At 38.9% G+C, this 26839-nt stretch overlaps 1 protein-coding gene across 6 annotated transcripts in view; it reads left to right on the top strand.

The window, feature by feature from the left end:
- Positions 1–26839, top strand: part of GRM1 (glutamate metabotropic receptor 1) — a 179025-nt gene that overhangs the window by 106476 nt on the left and 45710 nt on the right. For all 6 annotated transcript variants that reach the window (XM_071740514.1, XM_071740511.1, XM_071740515.1 and 3 more), the window contains exon 4: positions 6605–6840. In XM_071740514.1, coding sequence (XP_071596615.1) covers positions 6605–6840 — 236 coding nt within the window. The remainder of the gene's footprint in view (positions 1–6604; positions 6841–26839) is intronic.

Below are 26839 nucleotides of genomic sequence, written 5' to 3' on the forward strand. Positions count from 1 at the left end.
TAATTGTGGTGAGTTTTTTTCTCTCCCAGTAAATCAGGGTGGTGGAATTAGGAATATTTTAAAAGTCTATTCACAGAAGAGGGAAGCTAGACAGCCACAGTACCCTTTGTAAACTACTCTGGGTCTCATTCTGCCACTTGTGTTTATATCAAGTAACAACATTGATTGTTTTAGTGAAGCAGCCTATGAAATTATTCTTCTGTGTTGGCCTTATGCTGAGCTCTGGGTTTCCATCCGTTCTCCCAGAACAGCATTAAGGAGGCTGCCAGAGTCAAACAGCTCTTGCTCACAGGCAGGGGCATCCATGCTTGATTTTCCAGTGGGGCACTGTCAGAGGAGACTTTTAGAAAGAGAGAAAATTGAATTTGCAAGCCTTCTGGTCTGATCAGCTCTGGAAATCCAGAGACCTAGCATTTATCAGAAGCAAATTACGAATTATTTAAACTCGACTTATCATTATTTAGGGGGTTGTAACATTTTGAAATGCCTCTAAACAAGCAGTATTTGACCACCACACAGACAGATGGTTTTGCAAAGAGAACTTTCAGAGTAAAATGCCTTTTATTTATATAAACCAGCATACAATAATGATACTTTAAAATAAAGATATTGACATATATAACAAAATGGCATGGCACTTTTCTGAATGTTGAATTCTTTGAGTGGTGCTGTCCTCATATTTAAATCTCTGAGAAGTTTAACATGACAGCAGGCCAGCTGGCAGCTTTGACAGCAGTGGTAAGAAAGCATTCAGAAACGTTCTCTTTGGGGATGGATAGCAATGTGACTAGCAAAGTATATTGCCATGGACTTTAGTTTTGTGGAAAGGAGAGAAAGGCAAGAATATAAACTCTGATCCTTTTGTGTCACAGTCATGGTCACCTGGGTCCTTGCTACCTTACCTGAGAGGAATATCTGCAGGGAACCTCTGTGAAGTTTGAAATTTTGAAACTAACCTTTCCAATTTAGATAGGTATAACTACACAGTATATTGTTTTCAAAGAAGATAAAAATACCCACTACCACAGGAACAGAACTCGTCCAAACCAAATAAATTATTTTAATATTAATTTGTATTTATTACGATGAGAATATCTGCCCTTGGCAGAAAGATGATAGTAAAAATAATTTATAAATGGCATTTTGCTCTTAATTTTTTAATATATATTTTATGACTTGGCCAAATAGAACACACAAATCATTAATGTGAGTATAAAATTCTTAAGAAAACATTACCTTAAGTAATGCAAAGAGAGTTTACAAACCTGCTAATGATGCAGCCCTCCAGAAAAAGGAGTCCAAATCTGTTGCCCTCTAAAGCTTTGGCCCATCAGCTCAAGCCCTGTAGGGTCAAATTGCCAGCCAGTGTCCATGACTGACAAACAAAATGTGTTTCATTTTGTTTACCTGTGAAAGGATGCTGCCTCCTGCAATAATCACAAGACAAGGGTCTTCATAAACAACTGTGTGTTTTCATTTTGCATGATTGCTTATTTGGAAAAAGCATCTGGAAAAGCTCTGAATGCTGTGTGGGGAAGCAGAGCAAAGCTGCTGCTTCATACTTTGAAGAGTTAAGTTCTGAGGAGATGAAAATAGAAAGCTTGATTGCCTGTTGTCTCATCAGCCCTAGTGAAAAGCAGCTGACAGTGTTCATGTGTGGAAGAGCAGAGGAAATTGGAAATCCATTACATTTCTCCTGATATTTCAGTCAGAGGAATATATGTGTCTGCAGTTCAGAAAATACAGAGAAGCTAAGATGCTGAAGCCACAATTCAGAAATGCCCATTGGCACACATTAGCAGAATAGTAAACTGGTTAAGAAAAAAAAAAAAAAAAAAAAGCTTGGTTTCTTCAAACTCATTCTGTATTAGTAGGAAATTGGACTTCTAAATCTAGATGAGATATCTCTGAGCTTCATCTATGTCTGGTTTATTTTTGTTTGTTATTGGATGCTGAAATTTAGCCACCAGACTAGGACATGGACCAAGAATACCTTGCTGAATACCAGTGACTATTTTGATTTTTATGAACACCACAAAACTGTACTGAAAGCAGTTCATTCTTTCTCTCCTAGGAGCAGAGTGGTTTCTGGCTTGACACCCACACACTTGTCCTTCCCTCACTGTTTTTATCTTCACACTTTAAACTCCCTCACAGATCTTCATATCACCTGTTTCAGAAGATACTCATTATATTTCAAGTCCAGAAAGTCACACAAAACCTACAATGGACACTCACCAGGGAAGGCAGTTTGGGTGCTGGGTCTTCATCCATCTCCTGAAATCTGTAGTAAAGACACACAGAAAGATGTTTTTTCAAAAAGTGCTTTCTTTTAAGAAAGAAAGCAGATGGAACGTACTCAGTTTTGACAACAAATAAAAGAATAATATGTGCTGCCTTTTTAAAATGAGATTTCATTTTTCCTTTGAATCAGCCATTGGTCTCGTGATTCTTTTGCTGATGTGTACAATGTCATCCATACTTCAGTGTTGTGCTGTTGCCCAGCATAAGAAATGCTATTTTTTTTTTTTAACATGGTCTTCTGGAATACAACCTATTTAATTATACTGTACTAAGGATGCACAGTTCCCAGAGTTTTCCTTTTTTCGGAAATATACATACACAGTAAAAAGGCATATAGGCAGCGCAGCCAGCCTGCAGACACCAGGATGGCAGGGATCCCCTAAGAGACCACAGGAATCCTTTTTGCTTCCTTGACTTTGTTAAAAGTAGACCAAAGGTCCTACATGAACTTCAACATGTATGAACTTTTCTCATCTGATTCCAGTGCCTTTTCTTCCTGTTTTGCTGCACACAAAATGTGGCAGTCAGAGTTAAGAATTTGGGGAAGCTGAAGAGAACAAAATTCAGTTGCAGCCAGAAAGAGACAAAGAAACCTTAGGTGACAATCTGTGCTTCAATTTAGGGAAACTTTCCCATCAGCTGCCCTTAGAGAACTTGGAGTACACATCCTCTTGCCTTTGCAGAATTGCTCTGCTTTGACTTCAGAGTGAAAGTGGCAATTTTCCAAGTAAAAATTACAGAGGAGGGGAAATAAATCATGTCTAATGTTTGGCTGGTAGGAATTTGAGCAGTGGAGAAATCAGCTCCTTTCTAGGAAGTCTTGTGAAAATTGGCCCGATTTACTGATCTTTCCCACTCACTAATGTTTCTGCTTGAGTCAACATTTTGCAAGCCATAAGCACTGTGACAAACCGTGAAGTAATCATGTAATTAGGACTCAATTACTTATGCTGTAAGTAACCTCTTGCTTTTCCCCCACATAGAAAGAAATAAATATTCTGCCTTTTTCTCCCCTCTCGTGCTTGTTTATGGCTTGAATTATGTGACATCCAGAAAGTTCATTCTTCTGGTTTAACCTTTGTAGGGTTGTCTGGACTGTGGTCTACCAGGAGGCAGTCAGGGAACACGGTACATTTCATGAGCTTCCTTTAGCAGATGGACAGGTGAAAAATAGGGGGATGTGGCAAGGATGAGCCATGGTTTCTTTTGCTCCCCAAAACTCAAGACAGTCTGGGCGGGCAAGGAGCAAGAATGGACAAATACACTCCTGTGGTAATTCAAGAGTAGCTGTCAGGCTAAGGCTGTGCCACATGGTTGTCATTGGGGCTATATTGATATGAGGGCAGGACCTGAGTAAGCCTCATCACTGGCTCTGGTAAGAATTGGCCCAGCAGATGCTGATAGGTTCAGCCTGACAGAGAGAATCACTTTGGGACAGCACCTCATGCTCACACTTGTTCCACAGTGGGACTCTTCAGCCATCACTGTCTCCTGCCTATGACCTACTCACCGTGCCTGCCCCTTCTCTGCTGTCATACCACGAGATGCAACATGCATACATATGTTGCTCATGTTGCTTGGCTATATAAAATTATGGGTCATTGGTTTGTAAACTCAGAAATTCTGGGCACTTCTACTGCAAGGCTTTGATCAAAGGAGAAAAAAAGGAGAAATACTTGGAGGTGCCTTGTAGTGCCATCCTAAAGACTAGCTACCCAGATCCCCAGGCCCAGGTTGAAAGGAACCACAGACTGGCTAGGATTGGAAGGCACCTTAAAGATCATCTAGTTCCAACCCCCCCTGCATGGGCAAGGACACTTTTGGCTAGACCAGGTTGCTCAAGGGCCCATCCAACCTGGCCTTGAACCCATCCAGGGAGGGGACAGCCTGTTCCAGTGTCTCACCACTCAAATTAAAGAATTTCTTCCTAATGTCTGAGGTGAGTCTCCCCTCCTCAGGTTTTCAAGGGATCTGTTAATTGCTCAGTTAATGGGCTGCCAGGTGTCCCATGTTATAAATAATTGCCTGTAATAGAGGCTTGATTCATGTGTTCCATTTGTCAAGCATTCAGTATATGGGCTCCTCTATTTTCATAAATACCTGAAATTCTTTTCTAGGTGCCTACAGCACAGATGAAGCAGTCAACATGAACATCAGCTAAACCAAGCAGCTGTTATGTCATGGTGGCTGGGGACCAAAGACTAACACATGCCTGATGCATAACCAGTTTACACCAATCTGAGTAGGACTGTGACAGTACGTCAGATCCTGACTATTTTCTGTTGTGGAGTCCCAGGCCCATCTGTGCTGTCTCCTAAATGCCATCAGCTGGTATGGTCTGCTCCCCAACTTCTCAAGGTTGCCTATAAGAGGCTCCTAAGAGAAGACCTTTTAGTCTGCCTGGAGATCAGTCTCTTTTGGGTGAAACAGAGACTTCTCTCTTAGTGGTCAAGTGCATTGCGGATGACACCAAATTGTGTGATGTGTTCAGCATACTGGAGGGAAGGGAGCCCATCCAGAGGGACTCTGAGAGGCTTGAGATATTGGCCCATACCAACATCATGAAGTTTAATAAGACCAAGTGCAAGGTTCTGTACCTGTGTTGGGGCAAGCCCAAGCACAAATACAGAATGGGTTGGAAACAGCTCTGAGGAAAAGGATGTGTTAATGGAAAGTTCAACAATGTGCATGTATAGCCCAGGAAGCCAACCATATCCTGCATCAAAAGAAGTCTGGCCAGCAGGTCAAGGGAGGTGATTCTTTCCCTCTGCTCTGCTCTTATGAGACCCCACTGTTTCCAGTTCTGGAGTCCCCAAAATTGAGGACATGGAGCTGTTGGAGCAAGTCTGGAGAAGATCCATGAAGATGATCAGAAGGCTGGAGCACCTCTTATGAAGACAAACTGAGAGAGCTGGAGTTGCTCAGCCTGGAGAAGAGAAGGCTCTGAAGAGACCTTATAGCAGCCTTGCATTACCTGAAGGGGCCCTACAGGAAAGCTGGGGAGGGACTTTTCAGAAGGGCATGGAGTGATAGAACAAGGGGAATGGATTTGCACTTGAGTAGGGTAGATTTAGACTAGACATTATGAGTAAATTCTTCACTATAAGGGTGGTGAGACACTGGAACAGATTGTCCAGGGAAGTTGTGGATATCCCCTCCCTGGAAGTGTTGAAGACCAGGCTGGATGGGGCTTTGAGCAACCTGGTCCAGTGGGAAGTGTCCCTTCCCATGGAAGGAGGGGTTGAAACTATATGGAACTTAAGATCCCTTCCAACTCAAACCATTTTATGGTTCTATGATTTTTTCTTTTGAGCTCTTTGATCCTGGAAGCACTTCATCTGAATGCTTTTCACAGTGGTAGTGTTGCTTATTTGATTCTGATAGAGTGAGATCTGAGGTGCCAGAATAATCTATTTCTCTCATGACATGTCTAGCATATTTAAATTAATCAACGGTCAACTTGTATTTGCACTTAAATTAAACTGTAATATCACTGTTCTCAGGGGACCTTAATAAGAATTGGAGACTGACACTAAATCAATGGACTTCTTGTTAAAAAAGAAATAAACTAAAACTCAGATGCTAAGCCAAATGGACTTTGTTCAAACCTGATAGAATAGACTTTCCATAAAATGACATTGTGAAGAAAGTGTTTTATCCTCATTTTTTAAGGTCTCTTACAGAGAAATAAATTATGAAAACATTGTTTGTTAAAAAAAAAAGCATGATGTAACTAATTACATGCAGTGTGAGAATAGCATGTGGTTTTCTTTTTAGTTTTGTAAAATTTACGGAGTATTCTTATTCTGTTATCTTCAAACACAATGCATTTCTCAATTTCTGTCTGATTTGAGTTACCTTTCTAGCTCTAAGATTCACGCATGCTGAGATCTCTTCTGCAAAACACCCAAAATCCTGGCTCAACTTCCTTTTCATCAGTATTAGTATTTTTCAGTTTCTGCTCCTTACAGGAGAGCCTGAATAAGGCAGAATCTCTTCAGTCATAGAGATTTCACACCAGAAGCCATGCCCGTAAACTCTTTCCAGAGGGACAAGGATAAATCCTCATCATTCTAGATGAGCTAATGAGGGCTCTGCATGAAATCAGTTGGACTGCTCATTACCAGACCCCATCACTGTGCTTTCCTCTTTCCCTCTCTGCCTGAATTTTAGATATAACTTTAGATTCCCCCTTATTAACTTGCTTCTGAGGGTGCTGCTGGCCTGCCTTTGACTGGTTGCTCTTTCAAACCAAGCTTTCTGTCTTTGTATAATAAGTGGGATTTTTGCTTTTTTTCAGTGATGGCTGGGCAGACAGAGATGAAGTCATTGAAGGTTATGAACCTGAAGCAAATGGAGGCATCACTATCAAACTGCAGTCTCCAGAGGTCTTGGCATTTGATGACTACTACCTGAAGCTTCGTCTGGACACCAACACCCGCAATCCCTGGTTTCCTGAGTTTTGGCAGCACAGATTTCAGTGCCGCATCCCGGGACACCCCTTAGAGAATCCCAACTTCCAGAAAAACTGCACTGGTAACGTGTCAGCTCTTTCCCTCTTTGACTCTCTGCTCTGGCAAGATTTTATCTTTGGGTTGTTTGTTTGTTTTGATATGTTTTCTTTTTCTTTTTTATTATTTTTATTCAGTTTTGGTTTGGTTTTTTTTTGTGTTTTTTTTTTTTTTTTTTTTTAATGTATAAACCACCAGAGAGAAGCGTCAACCTCAAATTGTACAGGTATAAATCCCAGCTCAGGCACTCAAGAGTATGTCTGGCACTGGTTCCAGAGCTTTCTCTCAATTTAATTCTGCTCTGTAATAGAGCAGCTCACTCCCTTTTCAGATTTTAGGGCTATACTGAGACTGACGAGAGTGTCCAAATTTGTAGTATGGCTTGTAAAAAATAAGTAACAAGTACACTGTAAGAAAATAGGAATAAATTCAAACTTTTTTCTCAGAACCAGTTTTTCTGATCAACTGATTCAGAAAATGCATAGAGGAAAGTATTATGGCAGAAAAAAAAAAAAAAAATTAAAGAAAATTGATGAGCCATCCATCTGGCCAGCCATCTGCTTCACCCTTTCTTTATTTCACTATTGAAACATTTTTATTTTGTTTCCACTATATAGTACTCCGATAAAAAGCACGCTGTCCTACAGGTAGAAGGAACTCTCAACTCATAGCAAGAGAATAGTATCTGAACATAGACAGGTTTTCTCTTCCACTGTAGAAGATGAGAAAATAAACTGAATTACTTTATTAAGATTAAATTTATTAGTAAATTGAGTAAGAGATAATAACTTTTCTGCACAGTACTTTCTTGATACTTTTTTTGCAAATATTTTTTTTGTAGTTTGTAAATATTTAATTTCTAGTCAAAAACATATATTTTGATAGTTAGGAAGTTGTTCCATTGGTAACCAACTGCTGATGCCTGGCTTCCCATGGATTTGTGTCCTATTTTTTATGCCTCCATTCTCTTTATCCTGTAGCAGTAATCTCAGTTGATCTCCATGTGTTCCCTGAGCTGAATTGCCAGAATATTTCTAGTTCTTCTCTTCTCCATCAGTAACTTTTTTAACGACACCTTCCACATGAATTTTTGTTTCTCTGCAGTTCTCTTATTATCAGCTGAGACATGTCACCAGATATTGTCACTGACTCAAAACTGCCCTGATGTACTAGCAGACAGGAAGGCCAATCTGGGTGCCTAGGAGACAATGGCAAGAAAGATGGGCTAAATAAATATTGAGGTTATAGTGTTATTTTTTCCTCAAAGGAGTATTTAGATTTGGACTCTACCAAAATGTTGATTTATGGTATATGTATTTAACTGGGTTTGAGACTGCTTCAGCTCAGCCAAAGTAATTAACATAGGCCAATGAGAGCAGAATTTACAAAGGGGATGTTGAATGATGGATGCACAGTAAAAATGCATAGCCTTCTTTCTTAAGAAAAGAAGCTTAAAATTGCATTGTTTCGATCATTCCATTTATATAAATAAATGTCATGGTGATATTCTACAAAAAGGTCTTGTTTCTCAGGAAATCTGAACAGCTGTTGTAAACACTGGTATTTTGGTATACAGACTTTGGTCTGCTACAAAACTGAAAAATTTAGTCTGAACCAGTACGGCCATTCCTCATCTGCAATATTAAAGGCAAATACCAGGTGACAATTTTAAAACTGCCAAGATGGGCTCCTTCTGAGCAGAATGTGTAGATAAGTTTTCAGAAAGTTGTTGCTGTAGACTCTAAAATTGTACTTGAGCCAAAAATAAATTAACCTATGAAACCTATGAAAGGAGACAAGTTTTATGAAAAAACAACTGAACACCCCAAACTGGCCCAGGACATCCAAGGGATGGAGCCACTGGACACTAGAAAGTGTGCTTCAGAGGTACTGTTCCATGCCTGCCCTGGTGGTCTGTGCTTCTCAAGGTGTCAGGTATTAGAGACAGGAACATTGAGAGAATGTTCCATAGAGACAGAATCTAACATTGTTAGATCTAACATTGTTAGATTCTGAGAGTTGATAGTCACAATTCATGCAATCAAATGTCCTTCCCTCCTAAAAAGCTGAAAGGCTTTCCATAAAACCTTAAGGTACTCAATACTTCTTGGCTTTGCTGAAAAGCAGTACACTCGTAAATTTGGTGGTGAACCAGTGATAACCCTCAGGTTCATCACACACAACTAATTAGGTTCTTAGATGTCTCAAATCAGCAAAGGAAGCACCACAAAGTAACTATTCCCAGTAATGGCATATAGCATGCATAAAGAGTCATGAGACTTACATGTCCCCATTGAGTCTGGGGATAGCAAAATATCATTTTTTTCTTTTTTTTTTTTAGCTGTACTGAACTAACTGGTGACTGTCTGACATCAGCAGAACATTCTGCACATGTTTCTTTAGCTGACCTTAGCGCAGGGTTAAGAGAGTAATTTCAAATACTCACAGCTTCAAAGCTTACTTGGTGGAGCCTTTCTCTCCAAGGAGGTCTAGTATGAAAGTGCTGAGAAACTTCCTTTCTCTCAGAGATTTGGTGACAGGCCTTTTCACAAACTCTCTGTAAGGAAAGGAGTTTCATCCCTCATTGACAAAGTATACCCATGCACAAATTTGAAGGAGAGTATCCATGCTGCTCAATAAATAATGAGCACTAATATTTGAAATCCATTAAAAGTGTCAATAGATGATGTTCTGACTTCTTTGTGGTACTAGGAATTAGAGTGCTACTGTTACTACTGCATCACCTTAGGAAAACTATCAATATTCAATAATGGTATCAAGCTCCTTAACTCCATTATATCTAAGAGCTTTCATTCTTACTGCATGGTATTCCATAAATATTCCTGTAACAAGGTTCATAGGGCCATACAAATGCAAAAAGCTGAGGCCCCTGTGGTCCCAGGAGTCCATGTACATTATTAGCATGGATTGGGACTATCTGTGGGTTCTGATCTGTTTTGTATTCCAGCAGTGCACTGGTAGTTCTTAGTGAGAACTTTTGCATAGGCAGAAATTAATTCAAAGGCAGTAGTCTGCCTAAGTTCATCTTCCATTCTGGAGAGTTAACATTTCAGGAAATTATCTAATGAAAAAGAAAACTAAGGACAAAAATACTTGTGATATTTAGGGGAGCATAAGTATATTTTTATTCACTCAGCAATGGGTTGCCTATGAGCAGCCAGAAACAAAACAAAAAAACCAAAAAAAAAAAGCAGTGCTATTCTCCAACTACCCTATTAAAATTAAGATTCAGAGTACTTAGACCTATCAATTTTGAAAAGAAGATTAATTACAAAGTTTGTATTTGAGAATCTCCAATTACTGCCTGCCCAGTGTAATTTGCTCATATACAGCCTAATCACTTTACTGACTGATTTATTCAAAATTGCCACTGGAATCTTAAGTTCAATTTTTAGCATTCATGGATAGGCAAGGACTTCTGCTCAAGCAATTACAGCTGCTGCATTTCCAATTTCTCACACTCTTACTGTTGAGTCAGCACTATCTTGGAATTAAAGGCTCTCTACAAAGCAAGGGAAAGCCTGTTCCTAGAAACCCCCCTTCTCTGATGACAGGAATTACTGCTTGAATTACCTCATTCAGTCCCTGAGAAGATTGCTGTTGTCCTTCAGGAATGCTCATGTTACTCTGAGGGTATGTGAGTATTCTGGGGGAAAAATGTCAATCTTGTCTAAGTGCTAATGGCAGGAAGCAAGTCCAGGTCTGTTCTACTCTGTGAAGTCTGTGGGTTGCCTAACACTTGGCAACATTTTCAGAATATCTTATCTGGAAGGACTAGGACTATATGGTGGTAGGGTAGTAGTATGAATTCTTGTGAAGAAAAGATAACCAGCAAGCATTTTACTCTGACTGCTTTTTTGGATCATCCCTGCTTGCAAAAAATTAAACAACTTGCTTTTTCCACCTGGGTGTCAGCCAAACATGTGGGAGCTATTTTTGACTCATTCTTTGCTGATGTTGTAGCCAAATGCCTCCATAAAAGAATGCTTCTCTCCTTCTCTGTTTTCCTTTCCCTTTCTCTCTCTCCCCTTTTTTCTCTCTCTTTCTGTGATGGGAGATATTTTCCCTCAGCATAACAGACTTCAAGTTTAGAAATATGCATTGGATTTGACTGGGGTGGAGTTAACTTTCCCCATAATAGCTCTCATAGTGCTGTGCATTGTATTGGTAGCTAGAAAGGTGTTGATAAGCCAGACACACACTCCCCACTCCCACCCCACAGAGAAGTAGGCTGGGAGTGGGCAAGAGGCTAGGAGAGGACATAGCCAGGACAGCTGGCCCAAAGAGACCACAGTTCCTCTGCCATATGATGTTATACTCAGCAATAAAATCTAAGTGAAAGGAAAAGGAGAGGGAGAATTCATTATTGAGGCATTTATTTTCCAAAGCAACAGCTACATCCTAAGGCCTTGCTTCCCAGGAAGTGGTTGGATGGACATTGCCTGCTGGTGGAGGCAGAGAATAAATCTTTTTGTTCTCCTTTGCTTCCATGCATGCACTTTGCTTCTCTTTATTAAACTGCATTTATCTTGAGTTTTTAATTTTATTTTCTTTCCCGTGTCCTGCTGAGGAGGGGGAGTGAGAGCAGCTTGGCAAGCACCTGCCAGCCAGGGTCAACCCAACAGAGTAGAAAAGAGATATTTGTATATGACCATTTTCCTTTATTTTCCTTGTTAGGAAGGCCAAATCCACTTCCAATACAGAGTTGTTCTTAAACTCAGTCACTGAGGTGCTATCAGTGTTTTCAGTGTAGTAGCTACGTTCTTTGGGAAACAAAGCATGGACCCCTGGCTTATCATGAGATTCAGGGCTTCATGCCCTTCGGATGAAGAGTCAGAAGAGAGAATATTTGAACACTAACAGAAAAAAAGCTGTTTCTGAATTTGAGATGCCAAGAAGCTACCTAACGTGGGATTTACCTGACACTAAGTTCTCCTACCACACAACTTCAGGCATTGCCCCAGACAGCAGTCACAACTTGTCTCAGTTCATCAGCCAACTCAGCCTTCCCCACATTTTTGACATCACATGGAAATCGTATGCTGACAGCAAACTTGGGTGATAAACTGTGTATATCAGGCAAGAGTTCAGATGCCCTTCCAGCAGTTATGTGGTCTGTTTTCTGCTCCCTGATCTGATAGAATCACCCTGAACAGACGTGTTTTTCTCCCCACAGAACTACAGGGACAAATATTTCTCTCTTGGACTTGGTGATCCCACAGAGACCAGAACTAAACGTATGTCACGTTCATGCAGAAATGGTGTAGAGCTCAGTGCAGAGCAAACATTTGTATGAGATCTAACTGCTCTTTTACAGAATGCCTTGTTCAGCTCCTGGCAGATATTACAACGGCTGTAGTTTATGTAAACCAGGTGGGAGGGTACTCCTCTGCACCACAAGAGACAGTTATGAAATTGGTTATGGAACTGATGCAAACATCAGATTATTCTCACAGCAGTTGATCTGCAGGGACAACAAAATGCATTGGCAGGCAATCAGCACAAAACATTTTTCAACAGAGTGAAGTGGAACAAAGTGGGCAATTCATGATTCATTCATCAATTCGATTGATCTTTGAGGAGAAGGATTATTTGTAAGTAAACCTATTTGTGGCAGACAAGAGCAAGAAACATAGAAATTTTTTGCTCCAAAGGAGATTTTGTTCCAAATTTCCCTGTAGGATGCTTACTCATGCATTGGTCATGCCATAAGTATTCCTTTATCTGCTAATTCCTGTCTGGGTCCAAGAGAACTACAAACAAACAATCAATCTGAGTGCAGCTAGAGTCATAGAATCACAGAGTCATTCAGTCTGGAAGGAGTTCATGTCAAGACTCACGCCCAACCCCCTGCTCAAAGCAAGGTGAGGTATGAATTCGAACCAGGTTGCTCAGGGCTTTACTCATTTTGGCCTTGAAAAACTTCAAGGATGAAGGTGGCACAGCAACCTGTTCCAATGCTTTAATATGAAGAAGTTTTGTGTTATACTCAATCTTAACCTTTCTTTTTTCAAGTTATGCCCGTTGTCTCTTATCCTCACACCATGAAGGACCTGTCTCTCTTCTCTCCATAAGCACTCCCATAGGTATAAGGAACTGCTGCAAGGTTTGCCTGCATTCATCTTTTATCCAGGCTGGACAAGCCTGAGTCCTTCAGCCTGTCCTCAAAGGGATCATCTTGATGGTTTTCTGCTGGATGAGCCCCAGGTTAACAGTGTCTGTCTGTAGTGGGGGTTCACTCTATGCAGTATTGTAGATGCACTCTGATGTGTGCAAACTAAAGGGCGGTGGAAGTGGGGGGGTAATCACATGCTGCAGTCACTGGTCCTGCTACCATTACTGCCCAGGATGCTGCTTGCCTTTGCTCCTGCCAGGAATCTGTACAGCCACCATATTGTGTCAAATTTGGTCCTAAGAAGTTGGGGTTTTTTGCCATCTTCTTTCTGCATCAGTAGACTCACAGAGAAAGATGACATAAATTTTCATCACAGCTAAGTAGTTCTGAATGTCCGTCATAAATCTTCATAGCATCTCAAATCATGGGCAGAAAATAATAATGATAGCAAAAGAAATATTCTGTAAGAAAGACTAAATACTCCAGAAAAGGCATTTATGCTTTGGTATGAATAATGCAGAGTCACACTTCCCCAGACAAAAGCTGCAGGGAAAATAGATTATTCTGTCATTGTAGAGACCTTGAATCATTCCCTTTTCTTGTTATAGCCACAGTCTGTAAGAGATGTAGATCAGGGTGAAGATGTTTATAGATATCAGAGACCCTCACAGCAACACATACAAAGAGCAGTGCTGTGTTACTTGAACACACCAGTTCAAGTACAGGAGAAGTATAGTTATGTTTGGGGGACATCATACCCCACCTACTAAATCAAATAATTTCACAAAAGTGTTTCTGGAGCCATCTTGGCTTGTTTGCATCTAGTTAAAATTTCTCTGAAAATAATCCTTAAGTGTTTGCCACCATTACTACCCAACTGATCTCCATTTCATGAGTACCTTGAATGAACCTATTAGGATTTACTAGTCTGAAAGAACTCTAGTTGCTACACCTTTTAGGCAAGGCTTTTTACAGCAGAAAAGACAGGGAGAGCTGTAGTCTCATTTTATTTCCAACACAAGGTTATAGGCAGGCAGCTTTTAAAGCTTAAAGAAATGGAAGATTAACAATATGCTTATCTGTGACAAATCATATGAATTATTCTGACAAGACATTATCTATGGATGGGATTTTGTTCATTTCCTTCTATCTCCTTATTCCTGTGTTAAGAAGAATGCAGCTACATTTATCTAATATTTTCAGTTAAAAGAAAAAAAGCTTTTTGAACCAGGTTGTCAATCAAACACAATAACAATAAATATTTTTCTTCTTTTGGGATCTATGAAAAAATGAGATCATCATCAAAGAAAGGCAAGAAACAGTATGCATATACCTTTGAAAAAAGCGTAAAAGGATGTTTGCAGAACATATCCACATTACAGCAGGATATGACAAAAGTTTTCTGAATCTAATATTTACACCTACATTTTTCATGATGGGTTTTAATAGTCAAAGTTTCTACTTCTGAACTTAAACCAGTCCTTGGGTAGGCTTCTGATATTCAGCCTTTTCCCTTTCATGGGTAAGCCAATGGTGCTGCAAAGGAACAGGACACATGAATCATTCTCCCTTGTGCCTCCTTGGGGCTCCACTCTCCTTTGCCTGGAGAGTGTCAGGGACACTCCTGGCTGCTCAGGCTATCACAGGTGCTTTGAACTTCTGTCAGGAGCAAGGTGAGGACAAAAGTACACCATCAAAATTACTTGGCTTGTTCCTAGATATAAATTGCTTGTGCTGGTCACACACTGGGACAGTTAGCCTAGATAAAAGCATTTAACCAAATCAGTAAGCAAACCAGATGAAATAACACAGGTAACTGAAAACAAGTTGAACTGCCTTCTTTCAACCCTCCTGGTCTTTTATTAGATCGTATCTTCCCTCTCTTCATTTACATGTAGGTGGAAAGTTTTTCAACTCATCTTGCAATTTTAAGGGTTGTCATTGCTGACAGCATTATGCCATAAATACAGGTTCAAAGGAGATAGAGTAGAGGCTAATGTGTAGGCACAAACCTATGCACATTCCTAGCTGCAGCCTAGAGATAACCTTTGCACACAGTGATATTTTCTGAAAAACGACCAATAGATTTCTTAAAATAAATGAGGTCTTTTTAATAGATCTTGGGTGGCATAACGAACAATACATTGCAAACCTGAGTAGTAAAACTTGAACCATGCAAGCCACTAACTTTCCTACTGAAAATAATGGTATCTATAGGCAGAATAATCTGATGGAAGGTGTGTGCTCCAAAGAGTAGCACTTCCTAAATAAACTTCTGTTTTCCCACTGGTACTTGGAGGTCTGAGGAGGTGCAGAAGTCTGCTTGTGTTGAGAGAAGTCAGAAAAACAACAAAGCAGGTACTAAGCTGGGCTGCTGGCTGAACCGGAGATCGACATTGCAGCACAGCAAGGTGTGAGAAATAAGATTTCTAAATCTTATTCTAAATCTTATTCTAAATCTTATTTCTAAATCTTCAGCTCCGATTTTAATGATTTGTGTCATAGAGAGCAACCTTGGGGAAACCTAAACTTCAAATCGTTAACTCTGGATTCAGGTTTAACTCTACAGAGATGAAAAATCAGGGCTGTTCTCTCCAAAGCTACACTCTACACATCATGCTGTGCAGTTTACTGTCTATATTCTCCAAAGGCAAGTTTACCTCTTTTTCCAGGTTTATTCTGTCTAAACATTCATATCACAAGGACCCATTTTCTTTTGAGATCTCAAGTACTTCAGTAATGTAGGTTTGGCTGGGCTGGATTGCCCTTTTTTTCTGCATTGTCACATTTGGCTACACACAGGAAAAAGGAGGTGTGCTAAAATGAATGCTTTAAAATTCTTCCACATCTGAAAGAATCCAACTTGTTTTTCTGTTGAATTTGTGTGAATAAAGATTAGGCCCACTTATTTTATCTTCTGATTCACTTAGTTCTCTGCTAATCAGTGATGCATTGTCCTCATACAGATGACATTCAGAAGCTTCTAATCTTAGCTTAGCTTTAAAATTAATCTTTTCTGTGATACTCTATCTGAACGTAACTCTGGGCCTATGTCCAGTTAACGGGAAAATAAAGTGGAACTTTGCAATCTATATATTTGCAATTAATGCATTGCATATTGCAAGGGAGAATCTGGACTTTCCTAAAACCATTTGAAAACTACACTTAACTTAAAAAACCCCAAACCTGTGTGTGGGCTCTGTTAAATTATAACATGGTGCAGCTAGGCATGAGTTAGGATGGCAGATGCCACTTTACTCCACAGCTCCAGAGCAGCTGCAGGAGTTGCTTTTGATCCCAGGAAGTGAGAGATGCTGCAGGGCTGCTGCATTGCCTGGCCATGCAGCAATTCTTTATATTTCACATGTGAAATCCACCCCATCAGCACATAACCATGTGGATCTAGGAGGCTAGTCCTTCAAATAGAAGGTTTCTTGTGTGAGAATGTGGTCAATTTAAAAATAAAACCATGACAAATCAAACCCAAAAACCCACCACAATGCATAACCAACAGTAAGTTTGGCAAAATAAAAATGTGGAAGGAACTATACTTCTGCAGAAGCAAGGCATGTTAGTGTTCATACTGATTTATACTCAGGCAACTAATGCCAGTGTTCTTAATACCACCTTTACATGAAAAACAGAAGTGGGGAAGAAGTGGTTTGTTCTTTTAGAATACTAATAACAGAAAAAAGGAAACCAATAGAGCTGGCGAATGGGTGTTATACTGTCATGCAAGGATTCTGAAACCCATATATTCTCATTCCCATACACAAAAAACCATGAGCTGCTATTTAGATGTTTGCAAGTCTAGACCAATGGACAAAGAACTGTTCAAATGATTTGTTCTTATTTGTTCCATTTTCTCCATCTCCATGACAGGTAGTACAAATCTCCAGAGAGGATAGGTTAAGGAATATGTGTATTTTATTATTTGCATCATATTTTTCCACTCTGAACCAAAGACCCTGACTAATAGTTTTGGGTATTGTGCAGATGCTGAACATTTAATGCATACTGACACTGGGTTTCTGTTAACTTCTGTGACCCATTCAGTGGTAATATATATTTAATATATATTTTTATGTTTAATAAATAATAATAATATATGTTTAATACAAAGGCTGCTTATTCTCATCTCTGATCTCTGATTGGGGCATTTTCTGATGAAGATGCCCAAAATTAGCCTCCAAAAGTGCATTCTCTGAGACCTAGATAAATTGGCCTGATTTTTAAGGGTACTGATCTCCCATGATTCCCATGGAAGTCAACAGCAGCTGCAGAATTTCAGGTATTAATCAAGTCAATTAATTAGCTGCCTGAATATGTGTTCAGTTTCCTAATTTAGGTATCTAAGGTGGTTAATGTTCTGAAAGCTGCAGCACAGTTATTGAGTTCTGCCTTTTTCTTTCAGATAAAGTCTCAAGCTTAACACGAAAAGCACTTGGAATTTAATCAGTCCTATTTCCATGCTTTTCATTGTTCTGTCATTGTCTGTTATAATAGGATATCTGTAAGGGAATCTGACTCAATTTTTATTTATTTCTTTCTTAAAGTAAGAGCGAAAAGCATGATTAAAGCTAGCCAAATAACTGCAAACATTTTTATAAATTTGTAAACTATTTCTAAGTTTGTTCATCCCTGTCTCTTGTAAGAGTAGCAGCAACTCATTATCTGTTAGACATGTTCCAAATAACAGCTCCGTTAAGAATAGTCGTGCTAAATGTGTCCTGAACACATTTAAGGACATATTTAAGGCTACACAGTTATCTGAGGGGGAAGGGAAGGCTGAGAGTTGGCTTTTCTTTCTTTTTAATGGTTTCTCCATGGGTGTTTAGGTCATGTAGGAAGTGGGTTCTGTGGAATCCTGTCCTTGGAGAGCCTGGGTCAGGATCCAGGGTGGCACTGGAGAAAGGCTGTAAAGAAAGCAAGAGAAGCAGGCACAACCAAGGTTTCTGTGACAACAACCAATGACATTAAAATAGTGCCTGAAGCTCTAAGGCTTTGGGAGGACTGGAACCTGTGGGACTCTGCAGAGTCTGAGCTCAGTTTATTGTTGAACTGGGAGTGACAGAAGAAGGTATAGGACACAGAGTAAGAATACAGAATTCCCTGTTGCTGTTATTCTCAAGAAAGGGAAGAGGAGAAAAGAAGAGAAAATAGTTTTTGAAAGGAAATTCCTTTGGAAAGGAAATAAAAGAATAAATAGGGACTGTGGGAGTGTGATGCCAGATCAAAATATTGCTTCTAACCAGGATCAGACAGGGCAAAAGCTCTTCTCTTCATTCACCCTGTTATGAATCTTCCAGTGAAAGAACTGTGTTGCTGCCTATGTCCTTTAAATGCAAATGCTGAGGTTGGCCATTCAAATACCTTTGTCAGCATTAAAGTTTAGTTGGCTAATGAAATTGTTAGATGGATTTCAAATGCTATATGGGGATTTGAAATCAGTGTCTTTGCTCATTGTATGTGCAAACTGTTCAATTAGGGAACAAAAAAAATCAGCTGACATTTTATTCCTGTTTATCATATGAAATATTAATTTCTAATTAAAATAGAAATTGAGAAATAATGTCTTGATGCAGAAGTCAAGTACTATTTTCAAATAAATAATTGAACATGTTGTGGTCTGGCAGTTTATATACAGTCCAGGTTTTAAGAAAAACAAATTAATCATAATAATTCTTTGTCAAGCTCTCATAATAATTACTGTCTCCCTAAGAAATGAACTGACATCACTTCAGATTATCTTCTATGCTGTCTGCTTCTAGAATGAACATGTAATTTAATTTTATGTCCCAACTATTTGAATTAGAATAATTAAAAAAACAAACAAACAAACCTGCTTCTAACTTGATGGATTCCCCAAGTTCAGAATTACAAGCAGAGTTTTATTAATTTCTAGTTCTAAGCCCTGAATAGTATATTTGAGTATTTGTCTGCGGATACTAATAAGGTGCTGACATTCCATGCCAGATTTCTAGTCAGTTCAATGAGTCTTCTATTAGGTGATCATAGTATTTTTTTGGGGGGTGATTTTCTGTAAGTTAGAAAGGCCAAATATTGAATTTTTTATGATTGTCAACTACGCTTAAAACTTTTATAGCTTACTATCTTCCTGGTGAAGTTAATTCCTTCACTAGAATGTGCATAATAATGAATATTCATAATTTTATGTGTATTATGCCAGTTGTATGCATAGTCCCAGCTTGGCACATGAATGTAGCTATAAAAAGAATAGCACATAAATAACAAGCCATGTTTCTTTTCAAACTATGTGAATTGATACTAAACTCTCTTTGCCTGGAATTCCAAGATTTATCTCAAATAGGGACAGTTACTTTCCTCTGCTGCTTTCTTAATTCCAAAAGACAGGAATTGAGATAATAGCCAAAATGAGATTATGAATAACCTGATAACTTTACTTTATTGTCAGTTTTTGGTCATGTTGCTTTACTGGCATACATTCTGTGAACTGTTTCTCAAGCTGAACAAAGACATATACAAATATCATGGTTGTGGATTTTTCTTTTTCATTTGAAGGGGATCTAGATTTTTTTTTACCTTGCACTGAGCTATACTCTGTATATCCTTCAGTTTCTATTTCATTGAACCACAGTCATTACTGCAGAGCTATTTCACCATGATCATTCCACTAAAAACTAGGAACACAGAGAAGCAGTGGTAAAATTTCCTGCCAAGCCTTTGTGATGTTATACCAGTGAATTTGTGCGGAAGAGGTTTCAAAAAGCAGCTTGCATGTTTCTTTTGAGGAGCAAGAATCCCAGCAAATCATCCTCATAAGGCCATAAACCACAGGATTTTTTCTTAGGTAAAATTCCTTATGAAGAATTTTACCCTAGTGGGAAGAAATAGAGTCTGCAGGCCATAATGTCAGCCCCCTTAGATGCTTTATTAGGCTGATTAACTTCTGTCAAGCCATCTGCTGTAAGTGGATCTCTCCAGACTTCCATTTAACAGCGTGTGCCATATACATTAACATGTAGAGAAACCTCTCAGCTTGCTGTCCAGTTTCCCCCTCTTTTTCCTGTTGCTATGAATAATTTCTGTGGACGTGTATTCTTGCAACTTTTCAGCTCTGTGATAGTTTTTTTTTCAGCAATTACTGATAGGAATAACAAATGTATGATGGAGACAGTCTGTATAGATTGTAAGCCTGTAATGTGATAGCACAGAGCTCCTCCTTGCTCTGGGCAGCCTAGTGAAGGAAGAGACAGCCCTCTTTGGGGTGGCTGGCACTCAGGTGGCTGTGCTGTGATCCTGGCTCTTAGGTGGTGCATTGTATTTCACTTTGAGTCCTTTTTTTGTTGTTGCCAGTCAACGTAAGAGGCAGAGCAGGCAATGCAGAGTTATGGAGATGGGAAAAAGGAACTTTTTTTCCAACACAGGCCTGTTTTCCACTCACCTGACTTCCACTCTAGTGACACAGTGATGGCAAAACCATGCTTCCTGCTGCTGAAAAGTCCTCCAGCTTCCCAGTAGCCTCTTCCAAAGACAGGGAGAGGCTGCAGCACTGCACATGAGCCGGGAGTGCTTATGACTATATAATACCTCCCCAAGACGTGCTCTGCCTGCTCTCTGCAGCACTGTCATGTACAGACGTCATGCATGCCCAATCCTCACATTCACTGGGAGCTGCAACCAGCCCCTGGGAAATGTTGGTCTTCTCATCCCCTGATTACCTCCTTTGCGTCACTAGAGAGGAGATGCAAGAGGAAAGCTCTCTGCTCTCTTGAGCACAGGCGCATTTGAACGCATCTTCGTCATCTCCCGTAATGTAAGCATGAATTATGTACATTGTCACTTGGTGTTTACGTCTGAAATCTGCTTTTCCTGGAGTCATATACTTGTGTGAGAGTCTGAACGTCCACAGGGGGAGGCAGAAAGGATGGGGAGAAAAAGTGAGCTTCAGATTCTTGTGTCTGCTAAGCAAAGTTTGCAGACTGGGAAACACAAGAGCAGAGATCAATTGACTTTTGTTTTGCTCCCAAGTCACACAGTGGATGGGCTGGACCTGTGAGTGCAGCCTTGGCATAGGGCTGGCAGCACTGCTCAGTCCTCTTTCTTCTGCCCAGTGCTTGGTGACTCTGAGACTCTCCCTGCATCTGATTAATCAGTGAGTCAGCAGCTTGTGCAGTCATTTCTCCCCATAATATTTCACCTTTGCAGTGGTACTGTCATATTTGTGTATGGCAGCCTCATTCTTTGACACTAAGCTCTTAAAGCCCTAATGTGCTTACATAACATGATATGGAGAACCAAGAAGGTAAATTTAATTAAAATTTTTCCCCATTGCTTCTGCCACACAGGGAGAGACAAAAAGAAGACATTTATTTTCAGACACTGAAGAGTAATGCGTCTCTCTCCCAAAACCAGACAAGGAACCTGAGGACACTGGTGATGTATAGTATACCTAAAAAGGGGACTTATCTTGTAAAGTTAAGGTATTATACATCTGAAACGAAGGAGAACCTGTGATTTGATGGCTGAACTAATGTTTGGGGGTTTTTAGGCCACTGAGTTGACATCTGTAAATGATGATGGTGAAAGTAAGTTAAAAAAAAAAACAGAAAAACCCACAAAAATCCAAGCCCTTTTAAATTCACTGTCAAATTTATTCTAGAAGAAGGTTCACTAGTTATATGACCAACTTTGCTAATGAAAACAAATAACCTATTGCATACAAATGCTGCAGCAATCAGCATCCCATTAATGAGAATTCTAGTGCATATTTTAAAGGAGCTGCTTCTGAATGCCCAGCTTTTGAATAGCTTTAAATCTATGGTTTTAATCAAGAATAAGAGTATGCTAATTCCAACTAAAGAGCAAGGTTCACCAAATGTAATGAAGCAGTAGTATCTGGGAGATTTACACATTTTCCTTTGTTCAGAAAAAAAAAAAAATAGCAGGGTTTCTCAACTGGTAAATGTAGTTGTATCCTAGGTTTTCGGGGAAATAATACACCAAATATAATTGCATGAAATTAATCTCTCTGCTTGGGGAAATAAAAATCATTTGAACAATGGAAGTGAAACCTGTCTCATTTAATGAAATCCTGAAAAGGAAGTCTGCAACCCTGTGAACTACATTTATTGCTTCATGAGCATTGTAAGATGTCAAATGTTTATCAGCGTGTTTTGAAATCTGGCACAGAACCCAGGTATTGTAAGATATTCCCTCCTTTTAGGTGCCCCAGTGAAAGTTCTGTTTCCTCTCTTCCTGCCAAAGGGCAGAGCAACTTGCTGTTCTATAGGGAGTGCTGCACTATTTTCTGTAGCCTGGTGACATGATGCTCAGGAGGCAGCTAAGGAAAGATCCCTTTTCTTAAATTCTAAAATCCCTTTACTTAAATTCTAAACATCCTTCCTCACCCCAGTGGAACAAATAGTTCACATACAATGGGAACCAAGTTACCTGTTTTTGTGTCTTTTTGAGAGCTATTCCACCATCTTCCCTGTATGTCCTATCTCTAATCTCTTTCAGTATATTTAGCTGCTGCTGGAACTGGCACCCCTGCTGCAAAGTTGCAGACATAAATGTAGGAAGTTAAGGGGTAACTATTGTAAGCATGGTCCACTTTTGTTGGAAAACAGTGTAATTGGTTTCCTGGGAGCAGAAGCCGTGTAAGAAACAATATCCTGAGAGGGTTATTTGTTGTACAGCAAATGAAACATTTATTATGGTCTGCAACAAATTTTTCAACTTATAATTCTGTCTCAGGGAAATTAAAACTTATTTTCTAATTGAGATTGAAACAAACCCTGTTTTTCCTGACCCTATTTTGGCTTGGTGAAACAAAACATAAAAGCATTTTATTGTGACTCGTTTAAGGTCACATCAGCTTCTACCTAGAGACAGCAAGGTCACTGAAACAGCCCATGAGAAGTGAAGTCAGCAGTCCTGATCCACAAATGATTGTTCTGGTCACCAGGTAACATTTCCTGGCCTTCCCCTTATAGGCAGTCAGCTACAGCTGGAACTACCTGGAAAAGAGGCAGTTACTTCTAAAAACATGACTTGAGAAATTCTTGTAGCTGTGTATCTTATTGCAGGCTGAAAAAAGTCCTAGAACAGAATCACAGAAGAGTTCAAGTTGGAAGGGACCTTTAAGCCATGTAGTCCAAGCCCCCTGCAATGAGCAGGGAAAGGGGTGTTTAGATGTTTTCATCCAGAATAAATGACTTTTACTAATCTGACTTGTTACCTGCAGTTTACACTTGGACTTAATGAGGGCAGTGGTATGAATAAAAGTTGTCTTTATACAATCAAGCAGTGAGGATTTCATTCAGCCTTAAAATATGAATGAACAGAAGGCCCTTCTTATTAAGATGGTTATATGAAGAGTAAAAGCCAGTTAGTGCAGAGGTTTTGAGCACACCCTTGTTATACTAATTATGTTTAGAAATGTTATAATCTGTGTTTTTCATTTTGCAGTGCCTTAAAGTGAAATTTATTAAATAATTACGTTGTTATCTTTGTTGTTTGAGAATGTCAGAGACGCAATAAATGGAATTTAAGAGGGAGTTAAGTGGCACTATTAATAAAATATATGAACCAGTAACCACAAATGGGTTTAAACAAATTAAGCTCATTGCAAAAATGATTTAATAAAATCCTGATTTGGCAGGCTTATCCAGAGGATTAGCTATTAGTAAATAGCTAATATTTCAAGGAGTTGGTGACAAACAAAAATGTAGAATTGCTGCAGGCCTGGCTATTGTTCTGTATGTTCATGGTGCAATTGCTGCTCTACCCCACTGGCATTGTATGGGGTGAGTTCTCTATACTCTGGCACGGCTTTTTGCCAAGTTATCACACATGAAGTCCAAGTATGGGAGAATTCTTTAATTTCATATTCCCAATGAAATTTGGCCCTGATTGTGTTTTCAGAATTTTTTTTTTCTTATATGAGCACTCATTGGGTATAACTATCACCATGTTTTAACTCACAACAAAGCCAAATCTCACATGACCTCATAATTCATAATCTATCATAATCTATCATGACCTATAATTCATGATCTCATGAATTATATCAGTCCCAGGAAGGACTGATAAAATATAAAGGACATAGTATATACTGTTTCTAAGACCTCCGGGCTTCTGTCAAGGCTACCAGAAGAGATGATAGTGCTCATAATAGTTGCTAACTAGACCAGAACAACAAAATCTCTTTTTATGTGATGACATATATTCAGCAGATGACAGTAAAAAACCACAAAGCTACCTGACTCTTGAAGATGAAATGTAATGCTTTATAAAAATCTTATTCAGATTTTGGCTTTTAATTCCAATCAAGAGTCATGGGTGAACAGACTGTGTTCTTTATCAAATGTGTGTGTTTGTTCAAACTTTACCAACTGGCTAGGTCTTGATCAGATTTTCCAAACAAAATGTTTTTAAATGTCTTTCCATCCCAAATTCTTTCTTGCCCTAGCCTTTCTGAGGACTGCAAATAAGTAATCCTCTGTGATTAATTTCTATCTTTATATATGAAAGTTAACTCATTTCTGGACATAATTCTGATAGTATAGTTTTTCTCAATTTCAGTTTGTCAAGTAGGGCTTGAATGAGTATCTGCTCTTAAGAACACTGGTGGCACCACAATGACTTCACAGCAAAGGCACTACACTAAATTCATGTTTTCTTTACATTTGCTCTCATATATTTCTAAGTATGTAGCTAGATATAAGGCACTTTATAGTAGAAGGCAAAATTCAGTGATTTTTATGATATTTTGGTCTGTCCTCTCTTTTGTCCCCCTCCACTTAGTTGTCATTTTTATCAGTGTTGGGAACATTTCTCAGTTGCATACAGCCGGAGTGTGGTGTTTGGGTTTGTTGTTGTTGTTTTAGTACTGTATATTTTTCAGATTTAAGACAGAAACTGATGACAGAAATGATGACTAAAACCAAAACTGTAGTAAGAAAAAATTACCCAAAGTATAGAGGAACAGCTAAGATGAAATTATTAAAGGAAGATTTGCATTGCATCTAATACAAACTTTAGGAAGTATGAAATTTAGGACACCTGAATTCTTCAAGGTCATTCAAAAAAGTAACGGCCTAATTTGAGTGACTTCAATTAATCCATTACTCACTTGGCTTACAATTTTTATTTGCTTAGTGAAAGTTAAAGTCCCTAAAATAAAAAATAAACAAATAAGATATTTAACAATATACTTTTCTATTTTTAATGTTAATAAATGCTAGTGTTCAAAGTAATCTTTTTAGATCAATGGTATTTTTTCCAAAGGATAGGAGAAGAAGGGAAACAAAGGTTTCATATTCCAGAGCTTTGCTTTGGCATTTGTTACATTTCAAAGACTGAGAAAAAACACAACTTTATGGAGGAGCCCCATAACAAACATGATATAGTTCTTGTATTTATTGCAAAGCTGTAAGAGAACTTAATTGAACATTGACTGACTTTGTTTTGTCTATGGTTGAACATAATTACATTTTTTTGTATCTTTTAAAAAATCCACACATTTCTTACTGATTATCATAAGTGAATTTTTACAAGCTCAAATTCAAAGATGTATTAATAGCTTCTAATGATGAAAATGAAATAAAATAGATTTTGACTGCAGGAAGTAAAGTTTAAGTGAAGCATGAGTTCTCAGGGTGGATTTAACAGAAAGTATACTTACATATAGGAATGTTTATATTACTAATCTGTAGAAAATTCATTACCGTTTGATGCTTCACATGTTGCTTTCCAGTACAGGACATTTATATCTACACGTGATATTGAGGCAGTCACCTCTGCAGTGTGGGACTGTGTGCTCATCTTAAGCTAGATGTTCACTTCTAATTAATCAAAAACAAATCGTCCCACCATCAAATATTTATTCTCTTTGAAAGTGTATATATATATATATACATAAAAAAAAAAAACCAAACAAAAAACCAAACCAAAATGCATGCATTTATGAGTTAATACATACTTGAGAGAGATGTCCTCCTTTTAACACATTGGCAAATTCTGTTACATTTAGTTTTCTACCTCCAGCTGTGATGTGAATGCTTGCCTTAGGAAACATCTATGGATGTACAGATGCTATCATTATTTCCTGAAAGTGTCACTGAGGTCTTTTCCAATCTTGATGATTCTATGATTCTTTGAAGTTTATGGGTTTTTTGTTGGTCGGCTGGTTGGTTGTTTTTTGGATGGTTGGTTGTTGTTTTTTTATTGTTTGTGTTTTAACTAATTGAAAATTTAAGGATGTATCTGAGATAAGCTCTCAGAGAGAAAACACTTGACAATGAGCTCTGTGCCCTATCAGTCATTTTGTGACCTCTTCTGAGACTGCCTAGAAGCTTCAGAAGAAAGAAGATGGCCAAGATGAACTCAGTGGCTTTCCACTCCTTTTCACACAGGGGTGGAGAACACATTCCTATTGTACCTACAAGCAGGCAGAATCAGTGTGTTAATCCTAGGGGTTTATCAGCAGACAACACACACCTAGAGATAACACATGCAGACTGCATATTATCATAATCAGGCAACAGATGTCTAGACCACACTGTGCATCCTATATGCAGTATATAAGTGAGGGTGCATATACTGGCATGCTCTTTCCTTCCCTGGGCAAGCATTTTCTCAGCTTACATATAAGGCTTTTATTCTTTCTGTCCTTCTGAACGTGATTCTGAATAGTGTTGGTTTCATGCAATTTGAATGGGAGCTATGATCATTCTCCTGCAAAGAAAGTGACAGATACGTTGCCATCTTGCCTCTGGGAAATATTTCTTTAGCTGCTCCTTGGTTGGTGGTGCTGATGGGTAATAGATGACAGTGAGAGGTGAACATTAACTAGTTCAGTCAGATTATGCTATTTTCACAGAGCTTTTTAAATTCACCA

Source organism: Heliangelus exortis, chromosome 3 (genome assembly GCF_036169615.1).
Source record: "Heliangelus exortis chromosome 3, bHelExo1.hap1, whole genome shotgun sequence".
NCBI classification, from domain to species: Eukaryota; Metazoa; Chordata; class Aves; order Apodiformes; family Trochilidae; genus Heliangelus; species Heliangelus exortis.